Source organism: Candoia aspera, chromosome 2 (assembly GCF_035149785.1).
Source record: "Candoia aspera isolate rCanAsp1 chromosome 2, rCanAsp1.hap2, whole genome shotgun sequence".
Classification (NCBI taxonomy): Eukaryota; Metazoa; Chordata; class Lepidosauria; order Squamata; family Boidae; genus Candoia; species Candoia aspera.
In genome coordinates, this window is record NC_086154.1 from 147,473,487 (window position 1) to 147,493,482 (window position 19,996).

The 19,996-nt window shown below is 42.4% G+C and overlaps 2 protein-coding genes across 3 annotated transcripts; one reads left to right on the forward strand and one right to left on the reverse strand.

Moving 5' to 3' along the window:
- Positions 1-475: 475 nt before the first annotated feature.
- FTSJ1 (FtsJ RNA 2'-O-methyltransferase 1) lies at positions 476-7,877 on the reverse strand. The gene is made up of 10 exons (XM_063294098.1): positions 7,493-7,877; positions 6,595-6,664; positions 6,399-6,501; positions 6,213-6,291; positions 6,049-6,101; positions 4,937-4,990; positions 4,116-4,218; positions 2,983-3,066; positions 1,127-1,230; positions 476-698 (listed from the first exon to the last, which is right to left on the reverse strand). The coding sequence occupies exons 1-10, from the start codon at positions 7,611-7,613 to the stop codon at positions 498-500; spliced, it is 972 nt and encodes a 323-aa protein (XP_063150168.1). The 5' UTR covers positions 7,614-7,877; the 3' UTR covers positions 476-497.
- A 128-nt stretch (positions 7,878-8,005) lies between these two features.
- Positions 8,006-19,846, forward strand: GPKOW (G-patch domain and KOW motifs). Of its 2 annotated transcripts, XM_063294099.1 has the most exons (11): positions 8,006-8,198; positions 9,759-9,904; positions 11,380-11,519; positions 11,628-11,734; positions 13,119-13,329; positions 14,246-14,378; positions 14,611-14,746; positions 16,186-16,318; positions 17,321-17,390; positions 18,612-18,697; positions 19,334-19,846. In XM_063294099.1, exons 1-11 carry the CDS (start codon positions 8,029-8,031, stop codon positions 19,463-19,465), a joined length of 1,464 nt encoding a protein of 487 aa, XP_063150169.1. In that variant the 5' UTR covers positions 8,006-8,028; the 3' UTR covers positions 19,466-19,846. The 2 variants fall into 2 exon arrangements, with proteins under 2 accessions (XP_063150169.1, XP_063150170.1); XM_063294100.1 differs by lacking the exons at positions 17,321-17,390; positions 18,612-18,697; positions 19,334-19,846 and adding an exon at positions 16,434-16,783.
- The last annotated feature ends 150 nt before the right edge of the window (positions 19,847-19,996 follow it).

A 19,996-nucleotide genomic window follows, 5' to 3' on the forward strand; every position in this document is an offset into this window, starting at 1 on the left:
GAGGATGGGGAGAACTGAAAGGGGGACAGAATAGGGTGGGGGTAAGGTGGTGACTCTGATTTCAACCATCACAAATTCTCCCCCTTGGAAGGGGAAAAAGGGCAGGAAGTGGGTAGGGAAGAGACAACTTCTCAAGCTGCTTCGTAACAGCCAGGAGGACTAAAACGACAGCCCTGCATGATAGTCCTGGTCGATCTCTGTCATGTGTTGCCTGCTTCTGAAGTCTGAGTCTGTTTCTGGAAGAAGAGATGGCCAGGTTGTCTGTATCATGGGACTGCAACCTGTGAATGTGTGTATGTATTTGGGGGTGGAATTCTTTTGCATTTCAATGTGCCTCCAAAGGCCTGTTGTGGTACCAACGTGCCCTGGGACACGCCCCCCCACAAGTCCAACTTTGGAGACAAGTCCATCATCCCCACCTTTGCTTCTGCAGAAGATAAAATGTAAAGTCTTTCAACCCGGCATATGCATATTTCTCTCTCCCAAGTCCTCTGATGTTATACTGACAGTTCCTCCAGAGCATCCACGACCTCAGTCTCTAGAGGGAAATTCTGAGGGCCCTGCTCTGACAGCCGAGGGTGGGGCACTTGTTCCTTGGTAAGGAGGTTGTGTTTCTTTAAGAAGCAGGCTTCTTCGTAGGCAGGATGGATGGGTGGCTGGGCTGGAGGCACGTAGGCATACTCCTTCTGGGGATCCAGCTGACCCAGTGGCAGAAAGAGAAAGGCTCACATTAGCTTGTCTAGGGACCTGCCCCCAGTTGAAACACCAGGTCCCCAACATCCCTCCTTTTCCAACTTTCTCTTCCCCTGCTCTCTGGTTTTCTTGCCAACCGTTCTAAGGCACCAGGGCTCTTGTCCAGGGAACTCCCAATGGACTCAAACACTTTGCACCAACTGTGGCCACCTCCTGGAGGAAGGGATTGCTAATGCCACTACAGGGGCTGGCCAAAGAATGAGACTGCCTCTACTTATTCAAACAACAGAGCAAGCCTGCGGCTTAGTTGCTGGCTTAATGTTTTTCCCAATTAAGACCCCGGCCAGTCCGGTACGTATTAAAACGCTTTTGGATGACCTGTTCCTCCTCATTTCCAGATCGCCTGCTGTGCCAGCAGGACACCAAACCTTACCTGTAGTGGGTAGGTCCGATCAGAATCGTAAGCACTCAGATCTCCACAAGCCAGGAAAGGGACAATGACCCGATTGGGACCCTCCAGCTGATTAAAATCCACATCTGTAGTGGAGAGATTTCATAAGGGCAAGAAGACAATTCCTGCTGTCTTGCACACTTGCCTGCCACAGGACCTCCCTCTAATTATTATCCCCACCTAAATATTCCCAGACTTGTTCTATTCATGCTTCTCTTCCACAATTCAGGAAGTTTCTTGCAATCCAAAAATATTCCTAGGAGGCTTCATTTTTAGGGCAGAAGTATTTTCATATCTAGTTATAATGGTGTTTCAACCACCAAGTCCAGTCTCTGGTGCTTCTTAAAGCACAAACAGTATGGTGCTATGAAATAGAAAACAATTCCACAACTTCAGAACCAAAGAGGTGTACAGAGATGAACAAATGTAGGGTTTAAGCTAAGGGTAACAAATGAAGTGAATGAACTGGTAAGGGAAAAATGGGCAGAAAGCAGAAATTCTATAAAGCTAAGAGTGAAAAATCCCATCCGAGAAATTTCTTGTTCCAAGATGTTCCAACCTCACCAGAAGTGTTATGATTCTCCTTAAACATTTCAGTCTGCAAATGGGCCATTCAGCCCACTTTTGATAAGGCCAGAACAGGCTCTTCCTGTATCAGAAAACTTTTGGGGAGATCACAGTTGAATGTTTTGGGATATTCCAGCTTCAAAATGTTTTCCACACCTCTAAAAGATTTGCATGTATAAGCACCCAGGGCACAAATAAAACAATCCTATACATGTCTGCAGAAACTAAATAGCTTTAAGCTCAGTGGAGCTTACACCCAGATTAGCAAGTATAGCCACATTTTATCTAAGCTTATCAAATTTAATGTAAATTACTTTATTGCATTCCAATAGAAGAGAATATATGTAGCTCAGGGTTGAACTGTGGGGTCCTTGGTGGTCTCTGAGCCTGGTTGGTTGCTTGCAGACATTTCATTACCCAACTAGGGAGCATCATCAGCGCTAGTGAGTGTGGGGTTTGCTCCCTGTTTATAGACAGTAGCTTGCCCTGCCAGTGTTGGTGGGGGTGTGGTTTTTTTCCATGGTAGCTCCTTGATTAGGGTATTGTTTTCTGCTTGATTGTTTGTCTGGTGTTAGTCCCTGCTTATCTGGGTGTAGGCTGCTGGAGAGGATGCGTTCTGGTATTTTTGTTTCCTTCTTAGCCTTTTTATTGGCTGATTTGTCATCTCAGAAACAACCAACAGACTATTACCATAGCACACAAACCAACTAAAGCCCTCCAAAATGTCTTAAAGTAACCCAAAAGACCCAGTAGCCCAAGAAGAAAAATCAGGAGTCATCTACAACATACAGTGTAAGGACTGTAGCAGCCACTATGTAGGACAGACAGGCAGAAGACTAGCAGAGCGCATCCACGAACACCAACTGGCAGTCAGAAGACACAATGAGAACTCTCACAACACATGGACAGACTCAACCACAGTTTCAACTGGGAAACTGAGCATCCTAGACCAAGCCAAATCCAAAAATGCTAGGGAATTCCTGGGAGCCTGGCACTCAGACAAAGCAGCCATCAACAGACACATAGAGACAGACCACATCTACACACCAGCCAAAAGAGACACATCCTCTCCAGCAGCCTACACCTAGAAGCCTTTAGAGAATGAGAATCTGCCATTTCTCAAGGCAATAGCATTGATCACTCCCTGCATCCCATCACTTACAATGTTTCTACAAGTAACTTGAACCACCCACCCCCTTTTTTTGAGCATCCTTCCCCAACATTTCACAGCATATCATCAACAACACCCTCTTCCCTTCACGGTTTCTTACCATAACAATGATCCAACAGGGGATTGGACATGTTTGGCACGTAGCCTTCAGGGGGACTGTAGTTTTGGCAAACAACAAAGGCTTCTGAAAACGGAAAGGAAGTTAAAGCTTTCGATACCTCTGCTTCAGTCCTCTGCAGTTCCCTCAATTAAGTCACAGAAGAGGGCAAACACCCTACATCTACCTGCCTAAAATAAGGCTACACTCTGCACTGAAGCAGTACGTATACAATCAAAGACCGAACTCTCACTGGATAGTACAGTGATCAAGAAAGCGTACAGGGCAAATTGGCCTTTCTTGGAAATGGTTCCTGTGGAATTTTTCAGAGCAGAATGAATAGGCTGACTTGAGGTGCAGCAAGAAAGGGAATCTGGCTGTGGTTGCAATGCATACAAGGCTCGCTAATGGCAGCCCATCCATAGGGAACCCCCTTCATTTCTATGGGTTATCCTCTTAACTCAGATCTTTCGGCACTTGGGAATTAACCAAAGAGTGAGACTACAGAAGTCAGATGTGATGGTAACGCTAAACAGTAACTCTATACTTATATGTAAAAGTTAATTAAAAAATTATACATCTTAGAAACGGTAGGTAAAATTTTGTTGTTGCTTTTTTTGCATTGAACCAGACAAGACTTGCACCAAAGTCACTAAACTAAATCCAGAAAAGGCTATTCAGAAAAGAAAGGATACAGATACAAATTAGGCCTCAAAAGAAGAATTATATGTTTTGCATTCAGAATTGAATGCCAACACATTTTTTTTGCATTTAAGTTCTCAGTATGTATGCTTTATTCTACACCCACAAAATACTTCTTTGCTTTTTTCATTTTAGAAGTACAAAGAGGCAGAAAAAATACGGCCAGCTTATGAGTAATATGAATATGTGATTAGGAGAAAATTCACAGATTATTCACAACACCAAGTTGACATACTCCAAGCAACAGAAGCTTTCCAGAACTGCTCAGTCTTTCAATTATTTGCCTGGGAATAGATGGACTTTTGTTTATTTTGAGATGAAAACTAGGATTTTAGTGATTCCATTAAAACTTTCCAATTCTGTCAGATTTGATGCATGATTCCCCATGAACAGAAAAAGGCCAATAACAGGCATGCAAGAAACTGCCTACTCACCAATGCTAGAGTTGCGGCTACTTCGGGGTTTGGCACATGTCACATCAGGGAAGAATATTCTCAACTGGGAATAGAGGAGAGTGACATCCTTTCCTCGGAATATCTAAGATAGGAGAATAAAACGCCAAATCATGTCTGGATTAGCTGCATTGTTACATTATCACTTAAGCTACAGAAACTGAATGAGAAGGAGTTCTCAGGGGTCAAATGAATCCAAAAACATCACAGGCACAGGGAGAAATCCAGGACATCCCCAGAAGAAACTCAACCTCTCACCTGGGTGCAGTAACTTAGTTCTACTAGCAGTAATCCCAATCTGGAGTCCTCTGAGTCCAAATCACCAACCCATTTCTGACAATGGAAGCTACAAAACACAGTACTGACACTTTCATCCAACAATGGTGGGGCAGAATTTAGAAGTGATATAGCTACAGCCTTCTGGACATTGCTGACCAACAGCTCCCAATAGCCCAGCCAGCATGGTCAACTGAGTTTGCACATGATCTGAAGTCCTATCAAAGTTACTTTGCTGGCCAAGGTTTTGTACCTTCTGTTTCCCAGACCATTGCTGAAATAGGTGACATCCACTTTGATCAGACTGACATCTTAGCAGATTCATGACCTGCATTTGCCCACTGAATCCCAGCACCTTTGCTCCAGCACTGAATAAGTTAATAGCTTAAGGCGAGAACTGGTGTTGGAAAACTACTGTAAGGTGATCACTTTGGTGAGCTGCTGGGTACAAGCAGCCTTGAATAGGTGATGCTTAGAAGTGCTTTGCTGTACCCATTGATTCTTCATTGATCACCTACATGGCTCACCTTAGCTACAAAAGTCCCCCCCTTCTTTAGGACATGCGTAGTGATGTTCAAGGCCTGGAAGAAAGAGGAAAAAAGAGCATCACTAGGATGGCTAATTAAGATGAAATATTTTTAAGGACTAAGATCTGCTGCTGTTTCTGTGGCAAGACAAATGAAATATAGAACCATCACTGCCCCACAGTACTTTGGGAAAAAAGAGAAAGAGATTTAGGAAAAAAGGTCTTATTATCCTCTATTTTTTCCCCTTCCATTAACAAAAAATTACTTGTCAAGGAAATGGAATGGGATTGCCTAGACTATCCATTCCCCTTCACCATAAGGATTGCTCACCACCCCTAAGGAGGCCAAATTATCACCAAGACAGAAAATCAGTATCAGTCTGCAGATGGGGGCTTCCCTGGATGGATGGATGGATATAAAACATCCCTTCACAAAGAAAATAGCATATCTCTGAGAAGACCAAGCTAGAACTATGTTCCTGGCCTCTAGCTTTCTATGCAAGGCATTTTAAGTTTTTGTATATGATTGCCTGAGTCTTCAACTTCAGTGTAAAATGGCATACTGTATTGTGGATACTGGTTTACCACCTTGCTGAAACATTTTTTTTAATTGGTTGGTGGGAAATAAGGCATACTTCTCCCTCAGTCCCAGGAACCCAACTAGGCACTGGGATGGTAATAGCAGTATAATCAGTAATGTGGGGCCAGTTCGGTATTGGGCATAGCCTGCTGTCATTCTTCCCTCAAAATCAGAGCAGGATTCTATGATTCACACAGTGAGTAAAAACCATGATTATGTCACACAGATCATGATATCATTACACAAATGATATGGAATATGTAACTTACATCAGTCACATCATGATGAAAAGGGCATAGAGTATTTAATTTATGAAATTCACACAATGATTTTATGACACTTGTGGCACCACTTGCAAGCTCTCTCTCTCCCCCTAGTAGACGCACATAATCTCTGAAGTAAGACTCCCAGATCTGCTGCCTTCACTCAGTCTGGGCAACTTGCCACAGAGAGGGGCCAAACCTCCCCACCCCAGCATCTCATGTGGTTTACTTTGGTCATCAGACATGGGAATAAAACTAGAAGATACTTACAGCAAGCAACAGCTGGGCCTGAATGTATTCATCTATATCATGGAGTCCAGTCACTGCAAGAGCAAAGGAAACATTAAGGCTAACAAATGCAGCTTTCCCCCCAAGAAAATTAATGTCCGCCTGCCAAAGTTACCAATCCCTGATCAGATTGGGTTCAGACCCACCATCAGGGGCTCCATCACACACGACCAGGTCAGCTGGCTGCCCCTCAAAATGGTGAATTATTTCCTGAGCTGTTGAAACCTAGAAAGAGAGGAGGGCAAGAGGAACAATGGAGAGGTTTTTTTTAATAGGGCTCATATTCTGCCCTGGGGGTTACTTCCTGTATGGCTTCATTAGACAACACATACCTTGGTGATGTCCCCTTGGATTTGAATGACTCCTGGCAACGGAGCCATGGCTTGCAAATCTACAGCCACTATTTTGATTTCTGCATTTTTAGGATCTTCTCCTCTGGAGGGAAGGAAAGAGAAGAAAGTAGGATGATGTTGCTCTCTCCATAAGGCCATAACCCACCACCACACTGGAGGCAAGTTGTTTGCTTACTTGAGCTTTCGGCTCAGAACTTGACTCCAACTCCCAGGTGCTGCACAGAGATCCACAGCCCGGGAGACACCTGGAAAGGACAAAAGAAGAAATAATTGCATTATTGCAATACAACTGACAGGAGGAGAACCACAGAACCGAGCTTCTGGTTTGTCTTCTTAAAAGTGACACAAAGTATGCTTTGTAAAAAAGGCTCCATTCCAGAGGTCTTACCTGTGCCTCCCAAATATCATTAGTTTTTCTATGAACAAGCAGCATTCTGCACATGTTCAGTGCTAATATTTCTTTCCTGGCTAGCTTGCTTATTTCAAGGCAATCATCACAGCTAATACATGAGAATGGAGGTACAAGTTCCTAAATCTTGAAACAGAAGGAATGATTGATAAACTATATATATTCTGTTCTCTGTATCAGTCTTAACTCCATGAAATTAAGACCAACAACATGTGGGAAATCCATTAATCTTTTAATGGAAGGTATCAAAGCAAAATGCTAATGATTATAGTGTTAGAGTAAGAGTGTAGAGATCCAGGTTCAAATCCCCACCTGACCATTCCTGGATGAATTTGGGTCAGTTACTATCTCTCAGCCCATACTATCTCCAGGACTCATGTGAAGATAATATGGATCATGTATGTCCCTTAAGTTCTTGGAAAGGTAAGAGCTAAGAGTATTAAATAAATCTCTTTCACAGGTTCATGGGATAAGCCATGGCTCGAAAAATGTGTCTGTAGCCTCAGTGCTCATACAGATCTTCCAGTGCAGCCCCTTCAAAATTCTGGTGGTAGATGGGAATTATCGTACCATACATCTGGAAAATACGCTGCTTTAGCAAAGCAATAAACACGAGTGAGTGACCAACTCATGATGTAATTTGCAAGCATATTTTCTCACCTACCTTGAAACAAGTGATATTCCTCATCCAGCTGCAGAAGTTTGAATGCACTACGAGCTCGCCACCCTTCTTCCTTGGCCAGACGGTAGTAAATGTCACGCTTGTCTTTGGAGGAGCGTCCCATCTTCACTTCAGTGAACGTGATGCCTGCGCTATCTCTTAAATTACCTTCGGATTTTGAATACTGGTGGGGAGGGGAAGCAAAGCAGGATCGCAAGACGCGCGGGGATGCTTCGCCCCGCGCGCACCAAAGGACACCAGTCCGTACGTCTCGAGCGCAGTTTAGACAACAGGAATCACCTCAAGCATTCCACCCGCGCTATGCCGCAAAGCGCCGTGAAAGTCGTAATATTTACAGCTTCATTGCCCGGTAACGGGTTACTGTATTGCGCTGCATTCCGGGAGTTGTAATTTCTTACCCGCTCGGTTTCGGGCGCTCAATGAGAAGGTGACGTTCTAAAGGACTTCGTTTCCCATGATGCTACCTCGTGGGAACCTCGTGGACGGAAGCGGGGCCGGGACTAGGCAGTGAATGGAAGATGGCGGAGGAGACCGAGAAGGCAGCCGGTGTGCCAGCAGTTCCGGTGTCGTTCAGTTTTTCTCGAACTAGCGGACGGAAGCGGGTTCTCCATGTAACTGGGCAGGATGGCAGCGAAGGGAAACAGGAACTCGATTTTCTCTCTGCTATTGAAGGGAGAGAATTGCAAAGGTGTGGATTCGGTGGGGGCATCGGGGGGCTGTTCGGTTCGGATTAAGCAGACAGATCTGTGGTGCGGAGGCGGCTGCGTGTCCGGGCTTGGCGGTCTCTGTGTCTTGGCCCTTTTGCGGGCTGATCGGGCTGTGTCCCCCTGCGGAAATCCCCGCACATAGACATAGAAGATGGATTCTGCCGTGGGTCTCTTCCCGGAGTGACACTGTTGTGGAGGACTGTTTCAGTTTTATGTTAGAAAAGAGTTTTCAGTCGTGTGAGCTCCGGTTGGGAGGGTAGGCCAGATACGGTTTCACTACTGTAGTGAGGATCATTTAGCTGCTGCCAAAGAGATCCTGTAGGTTTAAATTTCATTCCGTTGTATAGTCTGGACTTCTTCCTGCCACACTGAGCGGCCCAAAAATCTGTTGTTATCTGTTGCTCAGATAAACTTCCAACTTATGCTTCAGTACTGTAACGTGCAGGACAGGAAAAGGTTAGAAGGCATCATAACGCAAATAAAAGGTATCATTTGTCTTCTGGGGGACAAGAATGTTACTGTAAATGCAGTGGTATTAGCTGCCTGTCATTTCAGCAAATCCAGTAAGAAGTGGTTCTTATTTCTTTTTTGCCTACCAAAAAGTTTTTGCCTGCCAGTGAATTTCACACACCAATCAAATACGTCTGCTTATTTTGGCCTTCTTGCGCTCTTTTTCTTGCCAGACATGTTAGGGTTATCAATTGATACTTGACAGTCACCTCTGCAAGTTTATGTACCCATGCCATTATTTTTTTTATTATAAAGCTTTATTATTTTTCATAATATAATTAAGATACAAAAAAGAAAGTATAGAATAGATAGAAAACAGAGCTGAAGAAAAAAGAAAAAACTATAAGAGTGTCAATAGAAAGAAAACAGAAACAGAAAGTGACTTCCGACTTTCTCCAGTACAGATGTAGATAAACGTACAAATCTAATCTCTTACCATTAATTAACGTATCATAACATTATTTCTATCACAACAAATCATTTAATCACTATACCCATGCCATTATTCACAACAAGGATATTACACCAATCGGTTATGTCTGTGGCCAGGCAAAAACTTTTTGGACATGAGACTTTAAGTGTAGTGGTGGGCAAAAAAGGAACAAAAGCCGCAGAAGTTCCTCTCAGCCACTGTAATTCTTCTTTTAGTAATTCATTCTTACACATTAAGTAATCATTCCTTTCTTCCCAAGCCTGTTGCCTAGGCTTCTTTGCAGTGTGAAGCAATGAAAAAGGGTGCAGATTTGTAAAGTTTTTACTGTATGCTCATAACGACTATGTATATTTTTTTAAATGTTACAGAATATTGACATATCAAGTATTACTTGGGAACTTGGGTCTCCATACTGAACACTCTGTTTGATGTAGTTTCTTTAAAATCTGATTTTTTTTCCTGCTGGCATACAGTAAGGGCCATAGTTCTGTGAGGGGATAGTGCTTGACTAGTTTTGCCCTCTTGAAACTTTCCACCAAAGTATATGAAAAGAAAAGCCCAGCCACAATTCTTTTTGACACTCTTTCTTTCTCTGCAGTGTTCGACCCGCCCTTCAACCAAAAGAGCTTATCATTCCCTTGATCCGGAAGAACCAATGGAAGAAGCCAGAGGTCTCTGAAACCCATCAGGAGCAGGATGGGGTTAATGGTGTGGATGCACAAGCAGTCAAAGAGCTCATTGAAGGTGAACACTTGCTAATTGTTCCATTCATGGTAGAACTGCAACTTTGTCCAGACCGCAAGATGCTCTTTTTTCAATTTATAATCTTAGGAACCTGGTGTGGCAACTTCTAATGGGCTAATTCTGAGGTCGTGGAGAAATCAATAAAATGTTTGTCAGTGATGTTGGTGGAAAATAATTCTGACCTCTGTTACAACATGGAGCAGGGATACCATAATGGTCACTAGTATCTCGGAGTTTTAATCTGAGCCTCCTCTCCGTGCACCTTCCATGCCCCCATCCACTACAAACATGAATTGGTTTAATTGAGAGGAAGTGATGATTTGCAGTTTTCTTGCTATGATCAGTATGTCCATAGTATGGAGGTTCTGAGATTCTCCAGTTGGTAAAGTTAAGACTAACACTGCTGGCCATTATCTGATGAAGGTATTTTATTCCTGGCCATCACCGACCCATTTGTTATTTATTAGCTTCTGTTCTGCTGTGGCAGGAGCTCAAGATAGCACACATAGCACTCCCTATTTCTTTTTTTATCAACAACAAACCAGTGAGGTAAGTTAGGCAGAGAGAGAGAGAGAATGTCTGTCTGTCTCATAGTCACCTACTGAGTTTCCATGAACGGAGGTGATTAGTTTCCCTGCTTTCAGTTCCTCACCTTAAGCACTACATCATACAGGCTTTCTGCTGACCTGTGCTCAAAAGTTCTTATAGTGTCTCTTGCTTCATTCTCTTTTTCTCTTACAATTTTCACTTTAAAAAAACCTCTATTGAGATGTATTTTCGTTTCCTTTTCATTCCATTTCATTGTTCTTCTAGTTCCTTTTTTGCATCCCAGCCCCTCTGAATACCCCAAAACGCAGATCCGGTGACTTTTTTCTTTACAGTAATTCCCATTAATAGTAATATCATTGTATATCCCTCTCTTGCTCCATATCTTTCTTTTTCTTTTATGAGTATATCCAAATTGGGGATAGTTTTTTTGTTGTTTTATTGTATTATTATAAAACATAAGTAGTGCATTACATTATTTGGATTCAGTGGTATTTATACAGTGTTGTAGAGATTAACACTAATGATTAGATAACTTAAATATTAAGCTTGGGGAATGTTGACTATGTTTAGAGATATTCTCTGTAAGTATGCAGTTGAACTATAGCACTGTATATCTTAGTTTGTGCTTGCATTTGATACTAACTTTCCTGAGTACCAGTGGCTGATGAGGCATTTAAGTTAATACCAATGCTTCAAGACCACAAACAGAAAATCTGTTGAATGCTGCAGGGGCTGTGAGGTATGCAACCTTATAAAATAGATACTTCACTGCTACTTTCCTGGAAAAAGTCTTGTAATGAACATCCAGGTCTCCCTGGTTTTGAGTAGCTCTTAATTTTCCCCCATGTGACCTAGGAAACAAATACTGGACTCTGAGTTTTCTTTACTTAACTCATATGCTTTGGTTAACTGGTCTTGCTGTTTAGAATCCAAGAAATCACAGGACCAATGGGAAAGTGGAAGCAAGGTCGACCCCAACTTGGTAATTCCTCTCCTCATGGTGAACCGTGTGCCTGATGGCTTTGAAGATGGGGACAAGGTGGATGTCAGCCTCCGCCCAGAATCAGTAAGAATAAAAGTGCATTACTCTAGATAACTCTTAGAATTCCTGGTTCAGATGGTTTAATTCCTATGCTTTCTCTCTCTTTCCCTCTGTGTATCTTACCTTTGGTAGTCAACTGAGGCAGATTATGAAGAGGTACCAGTGGAAGCTTATGGTGTCGCCATGCTGAAGGGCATGGGCTGGAAGGCAGGAGAGGGCATTGGGCGCACATTCAGACAGTAAGCGTTCTTTACATATACGCTCATTATTAATTGTTGCATTATTAATGTGTAATGTTATTTTTTTAAGGAAATCTAGTTGAAATGCTTTAAAAACTCAATTAAAAACTATTTTAAAAATAGCAAGTGTCCCAAGACGTTGGAAGCAGTATTATTAGATATAATTGTAGCAATAATATCTGCCACTGCTTACCTACAAAGTAACTTTACAGAATGAAAAAGAGGAATCGTGAAGGTCAGGTGAAGAGGATTGGAGAAGAGCAAATGTGTTCCTGTCTTCAGAAAGGGGAAAAAAGAGTCCTTGGATAAATACAGACTGGTCAGTCTGATGTTACATATTAGGCAGTTGGTTTGTGAACATTTAGAAAAGAATGCATTGCTTGGCAGAAGTCAGCATGGATTATCAGTACAGGTAGTCCTCGCTTAATGATGGTAATTGGGACCAGCAACTCCATCACTAAGCAACACGGTCTTAAAGCGCGACATCACATGACCGTGCCGACTTACGATGGCAGTTCCAGCACTTCCAGTTGCCATTGTTAAGCGAATCCCGCATAGTCGTTAAGTGTGACATGTGGTTGCTATTTGTGATGTCCTGCCAGCTTCCCCATTGGCTTTGCTTGTGGGAAGCCAGCAGTGAAGGTTGCAAATGGCGATCACATGACCGTGGGATAGTGTGACAGTCATAAGAACAAGGACCGGTTGTAAGTCCCACTCGTTCAGCACCATCATAACTTTGAATGGTTACTGAATGAGTGGTTGTTAAGCAAGGACTACCTGTAATGAATCATGCCAAACCAGTCTGTTCTCCTTGTTTGATAGAGCGAGCAGCCAATTTATTTAACCACAGGAAAACGATAGCCATCGTGCACCTTGATTTCAGCAAAGAATTCCACAAGATCTCCCATGAGAGTGTAGTAGAAGCAAAGGAAAGAAATACTTATGGCATTGGAGAGGAATTAAAGCATTTTACTGTAGAAAAGTCATTTGACAGAATGGGCAAGCTTTGAGCATGGAAAAAGTGGTTGGGCCATGTTCCTGGATGCAAGAATGGATTCTTTCCTTTCTACCCTGTATGTAATTGTATAGCAACACAAGCTTTGTTGCCACCAGTTTTAAACTCTTACAATTAAATTATTTTGTATAAGCCTTTGAGCTGTTAACATTGTAGGAGGAGCACGACTACTTTTATAAACCTCATATTTCCTCTATAAGAACTTCCTTCCAAGGTATCAGGTCTGTGCTAGGCTTTGAACCAGGTGCTTCCATGCCTAACCTGGGATCTTTCTGTTAGATAACATAATTTTGCATTTTTGCAGGTACAAACAATGACCCCAGCTTCCTCCCTTTCATCCCATTGTTCTGCCTTGGTTGCCTGTATTAGGGATGTAAAGCCGCCAGAAAACCGTCTTCGACCCAAGGGCTTGGGCCTTGGAGCAGACCGCTCAGCAGCCCAGGATTTGCAGCCCTCTCGATCCCGGCGACCCCTGAAGCCCGGCGAGGAACCTTCAAAGAGCAAAGATGAGCCTTTGGGGTTGGTTCCAGGAGGTGCCGTCTTCATTGAAAGTGGGCCTCATAAGGAGCTATATGGAAAGGTGAACTATCGCTTTCCTTGAGCTATTCCCTTTTTTGACTCTGAACTGAGATGAGTAGAAGCACCCTCCTGAGAAGATTTGGGAAATGAGTGGAAGTTGCAGTGGCAAGCACTGACCACCCCTTCATCCTTCCACCCAGGTCAATGTTTATATTTGACGGAATAGGAAAACAGAAAATGGCTCCTGCCTGCAGACCCATTCTGCACTGCCAAAGAGAGCTGGCACAGCTGACTTTCCAGTATCTTACTGCTTCCTTGATTTTTTTTTTGGTGATCTAGTAGCACATAAATGAGACCCTCTGCTCTTCTTTTGGAATGGGGGCTCAGCATTTCTCTGCAACCTCTCGACCTTTGCCTTAGGTAGGCAGGCTCAGCCTGTTTGTGTCCTAGTGATGAGTTTTGCTGCAGCAATACTGGATAATTTTTTTTATTTATCAAGTTTGTGTACCACCAATTTAATTACAACTCATTTCCTTGTGAAACTGCTGTACAAACATAGGCTGTTCCTAATCTTTGCTTTGCAAGCTACTGAAACGTTTTTTTAAATGAGGAAACCCTGATAAAACAGGGCTTGAATCAGTCTGCAAAGCAGACATAGCCTTTATTTGCCCCAGATACAATCTGTCTTTTATCAGCCATCCATATCTCGTAGCACTTCTTCTTATTTTGTGTATTATTACATTTACTTTTCCACTAAGAGTTCACAGTAGTTAATATGGGGAGTTTTACTCTTATTCTCCCAATGGTGACCCTGTGAGATAGACTGAATTGAGAGAGAAATTAATACCCCCAATTTTTTCCAGTGAATTCCAGGGTCAACTGGGGACTTGAATCTAAGGCTCCTAGTCTCAGTCTGGCACCAGAAGGATTATACCACGCTCACTTAGTTACTGGGCCCTGCCCTGTGTCTTCTGTAGATTGAAGGTGTTGATGGAGATAATGCTCGCGTCATGGTGAAACTGGCAATTGGCAGCAAAGTGGTCACTGTGAGTCAGCATGGAGTTCGGCCTGTTACCCAGAAAGAATACGATAAGCTGGCTAAAGACTTAAGTAAGTTAAAGTAGACTTCCCCAATGCTCCCTCGTGGAGCCCAGATCTTCTCCTGTTCTGCTCTGGGGAACGTTAAGTGATAATGCTGGCTGCCCTCTCACAGTGGCCCTCCTTGTCAATACAGAAATCAAGTTGTCTTGATTTCAGAACTTGGGGTAAAAATCTGCAGTAAATGTCTGCTCCCCTCATGAGTTGGAGACTCCTGTCAACTATTTGATTCTCCCCAGTACAGGTCGCCTCAGCAAGGCTCACAAAGAGAAGGAGGAGGAACAGAGGAATGGGACGAAGGACAGCTCTGAGAACAGGGCCTCCAAAGGCAAAAATGAGAGCAGGGACAAAAAAAGGAAGCACCCAACAGGTGCGGACAGGTAATGTGTCCTGCTGTGACAAATGCTGGATGCCCTTTCAAAGTCTATAGCTATATGGTTGCTGGTGGTTTGATTAAGCATTTGCCAGAATACAGCTTCTAACTGTGGTGAAGGGAGAAATGAGAAAAGACCTCATTTGGCTCATTATACATTTTTTAAAAACATAGTGTATATTAGTGCAGGAGTACCTATTCTTTGGGGATCAGAATGTCAACTCCAAAATATATATTTGCCATTTCTTAATCAAATCCTATTTGATTACTTCTCACCCCACAACCTGTTTCTCTTGTAGATTCAACATAAGCTGGTGTAGTTTAGAGAAGAGATCTTGCAAGTGAGTGAGCAAACAGGGAGAATGATCAGGAAATCACTTCAGTTGGGGAGCCTTAACCTAGTTTCCCTCTAAGTCTAGAGTTTGTGCTTGGTTAACTTGAGAGCATAAAGAAGGAACAATTTAAAAAATGAAAGCCTTTCAACAGGTGGTACCCTAAGAAGCAAATGTGAAAGTAAATAGACAAAAATTTGCAATGGTGAGTTGTAGTGCTTACATATTCGTCTTCCTGCCCGGAAAAAACCTGGCATGTATTTGCTTCAGATGCAACCTCATAGCAGTCCTTGAAGAAAAAGCCAAAGGGTTGGAGAAGCAAATGGTCCCACTTCAGCTACTGAGAAGGGGCCAGGATTTACCAGTTCAGAGAAAGAAAGTGCTGCTGCAATAACTGACAATGGAAGCAGTGGTCCCTAAGGAAGACAGTTAAATGGAGAAGCAAGTCCAGTGGATGAGAGTAACAGCTGCAAGCAGGAGACCCGGAAAATATTTTGTATCATTGGAGCTCAGAAACAGTTTTCAGGCCCTGCAGATGAAACAGCCTCTGAGTTGTTCAGGGGAAGGGAAGAAGGAGGGAGGGAGGGAGATTGCAGAATGAGAGATGGTTCTGGGCATTGCACTTTAAAAGGGATTCAGAAAAATTTTAACAGTTTCAGAAAAGGATAACAAGGATGATCAGGGGAGTAGAAACTAAGTTGTATGAAGAGATTTCGAAGGATCTGGGTATCTTTAGCCCTGAGGAAAAAATGACTGAAGGGAAAGGTAGCCCTTTTCAAAGCCCTGGAAGGACATTACACAGAAGGCGGCCAAGACCTATTTTTTCTCACTCTGGAGTGTAGGATGTGAAATAATGGACTTAAGGTACAAGAAGGCAGTTTCTGGTTGAACATCAGAAGAAACGTCCTGACGGTGGAGACAGTTTGACAGTAGAACCCAAAGGGGTGCTGGGCTTCCCTTCATTGGATGTACACAAGCAGAGGCTAGGCAGCCATCTGACTGTTTACATTCAGGTTGCTTTAATCTGAATTCTTGCACTGAGTAGGGGTTAGGTGATTGCCTAAATGACCTTTTCCAACTAATAATTCTTTAATAACTTCTCTTGTGCCCACAGAGAGAACCATACCAGGAAGCAGAGTAAGTGTGCTGACAGTTCCACTTCCAGAGCTTCTCACTGGTTGCGCCAAGATCTGCGAGTCCGTTTTATAGATAAGCTCTACAAAGGGGGCAAATATTATAATACTAAGGTACTTGCAGAAGTCTGCTCCTCGGCATCTATTGATGCAGTATTAACGCCTGAAAATAACCTAGAGTGTACAGATCATACATCAAATGTTATAGCGGTGCAATTATTTTTTACAGTGTGAGTGAAGACGAGGATAAATCGCTGTGCCAACAAGCCAACTGTCCCAACTGGTGTCTTCCAGATATGCTGGGTTCCTAGAATTTCCATCTAGCATGGTTGTTTCCTAGGAATTGTGGTGTTGTAGTCCCATTGCATCTGGAGAGCACCAGATTGGTGAAGGCAGATCTACACTGGGGAGGGAAGATAATGAAGGACCACACAGCAACTCTTAAACTCTGCCATTCCAAAACTTTCTGAGAATATAGTATAAATGCCTTTAAAAAGAACAATTCACTTCTCTTAGCTATGAAGGAGAGGTGAAGTTATTATGTAGACAATTGACAGAGCTGTGAAGTCAAGTCTGTTCAATCTACTCATAAGGCAGCAGCAAAATGGAGGGTTGCTTTGCATCTTTGTCAGAACAGCAGCATTCAACCTGCATTCAGTTCGCCTCACGGCGTCCCATCCTGAATAACAATCTGCAGAACGTAATGGTTTCAAAAGTGCTTTGTCCTGCATTGGTAAAGATCTCTCTCAAGGTTGTACTCTTCCAGAATTTTGCTTGGGAAGTTTGAAAGCAATAGAAATGGGGAAGCTCACCAAAGCTCTTCCCCTCAGAAGAGCTGTCTTTTTTTCTTGGAGCCTAATTGTAATGTGGTGATGGGGCAGAGGCACCAAGTACGGGCCAGAATAGCCAGGTAGGATATTTATCAAATGAGTAACTAATGACTCTCCCTATCAGAAGCTGAAGGCCTGTTTTTTCAGAGAGAAGCCTGTGTCCTTTCAGGCTGTGAATGTTTGCAACTGAGGGCCAATTCCAGGCCAAGGCTGCGTATAAATACTTACTTGACCCTGCTCTTTGGACACAGAAGGTATGAAATCCTGTGTTGTTTTTTGTCCCCAGATGGTAATTGAAGATGTCCTCAAGCCGGACACATGTGTTTGCCGAATAGAAGAGGGACAGATTCTGGATGGTGAGTGTGTTAGTGCTGCTGCTTAACTCTGAGACTCAAGACTTGTCCTTTGATAGTTAAGGAACATTTTTGGGTTGATGGTTAGGAAGGGAAGCATCCAACTGCAGGCTCTAGTGCTTCCTAGGAGGTCGTGCGTGACTTGGGACCCCAGGTTTCTGAAGGAAGATTTGCACCGATGTCAACCTGCCCAAATGCTAAGCTTGTCTCTTACTTTTGCTGCTCTGTCCATGATCTCAAGATACTTAAGGGTTCTTGCCCTGCTTTTAGAGTTTGTTTTAATACTTTTATGGATTAACATTACTCTTTGAGTATGTGTTTGTAATCCTAAAGCCATTTTCAAATCTTACAATAAAGAATGCTGTATGCATCAGCATATGCAGATTCAGGTAATAATTAAATAGTACAGCTTCATTGAAGAGAGCTTCAATGCATAATATTTTTATTTTTTTTTACAAATATTTTTATTTAGTAGGACAGTAAACTGATTGTTCATCTGCATTTTGCCTAATTAAGCAAAAAGTTATGTATATTTCATTAATTATGAGAATTACCAGAACTTCAGTATATCTGCTTTAATTTTTTTGAGAAATTGATAGGAATGTGACCATTTGCAATGTTTCTATAATGCTTGCTATTCTTTGGTAACAGAATTACTTTAATATCTAGTTTTTCAGTTCCAGCTGTGGTAATGAATATGAGCAATTATTTTATAATTTCCCCTGTTTCTGTTATGGAACTGAAATTCCCACCCACCCAGATTTCATTTGCTCTGTCAGATTAGGTACTGCAGTTATAATTGTATTGGTTCTATTCTTAGGCAGCTTATTTTGAATAATCCTGGACACTTTTTTAAAAACATGGTAGGTGAAGGCAGAACATGTATAAATTCACTTTTTAGCACAAAATGCTTTATATCACTCCACTGGAAGTCTGGCTTTGGTTTGGAGATCTATCAAAAATTGGCACAAAGCTTCCAGTCTATCTACTACCTGAATAATTGGGAAGAAAATGGAGTGAAATGCAAAGTGCTGCATAAGAACCCTTCCATAGGAGGGTAAGAGGATCCCCATGTGATGGCCAGGTTCTCAGTTTCACTTGAAATTAGAGAAACTATGTTTGAGAAATTATCTTTTACATGGTTTTTCAGGTAGATGTTGAAAGAGTGATATTTCAGGTGGTGGTCTGGATGATTGCAGGTTCATCCTTTGACCTCTTTTACAGGGATCCATGAGTCTATGCTGGAGACTGTGATTCCTCGGAATGATTCAGACTGGGTTATGGTGGTGCTGGGGGAGCATGTTGGAAGGGTAAGTCACTAACCCAGTGAGATGGGACCTGATTCATTTCTCTAAAACCATTGAATTCCATGCTACAGGGGCATGGGGTTATTTATTTATTTCTATGTATCGTTAGACTTGTAGGACACCCAACTCCCAGGGGTTAGTTGCAGATATGATAAAAAATTGTTATTTCAGATGCAGGTGATCCAAGGTGCAGTTAGTCTTGCTCTCGCTATGGTCAAGATGTTGGGTTACATCTTGCATCATCTTATAATATTTATCATGCAGATTTAGGCAGATAGTAGTTGGAAAATAGTGAACCATGCAATGGCTACAGGCACTATATTGCTCACAATACTGTAAGGACACCCATTTACTTCCACTATATGTATTTTTTTTTAATTTACAAAGTAAATTAAAATGCTGAAAATCTCATGTGAGAACACAGATTTTATAAGGTTTTGGTCATTTTTATTTTCTTTTGGCACTGCAATATCACATGAAATTGAGTAGTTATGCCCACTACTTGTACTGGTTGTTGTTGACTGGAATACCACAGTATCTGGAGCTCTACAGCTTCCTTACTCTTGGTATTCTCAGATGTATTGTTTTCTTTGGGAAAAGAAATGGAGTCTCATTAATGCTCTTTCTCTCTTAAATTAGATGGGTCGCATTCTGCGTCGAGACAAGGAACAGAGTCGTGCTGTGGTGCAACTGCAGCAGGATGAAGAAAAGCTGCTGACCCTGGACTATGATGCTATCTGTCACTACGTTGGTGGCTTGGAGGATGATTGAGGTCCACAGCTCCTCCAGAAGAGAACATCTGCAGAACAGAGGAACTTCTCTTCTGAGGCTCAAGATAGAAAGTCCAGTCCATAATGTGTCATCTTAATGGAGCGGTGTTGGAAGTACTGAGCATGACAGAGGACACTGCTGGCGGCCTGCATATGGACAGCAATCCATGATACATATTCAGAGTTATTTGGCTGTTTTTTTTCTAATGAAAGTTAGATGTGCTGTTACTTTTTGCTAGTGACATGTACAGATCTCTGAACCAAATATGGTGCTCCAGAACTGCCAAAGGCAAGAGCTATCTAGTAAAGGCACTATGTGGCATAATCAACCAGTTGCTGGTCAACTCTCGATCTATAGGAGTAAAAAGTAAGCCACTCCCAGCACAAAGAGAGTCTGTATTTTTCTGATTTAGAACTAATAGTCCATGGGATTCCATTATAAATTATTCTTTGGCGTGTGGAGTTTTAATCTCTCAGTTCCGTTCTAAAGAATAGCTACTGCAATTTGTGTCATCTGCTGAAGTTTTGGGAT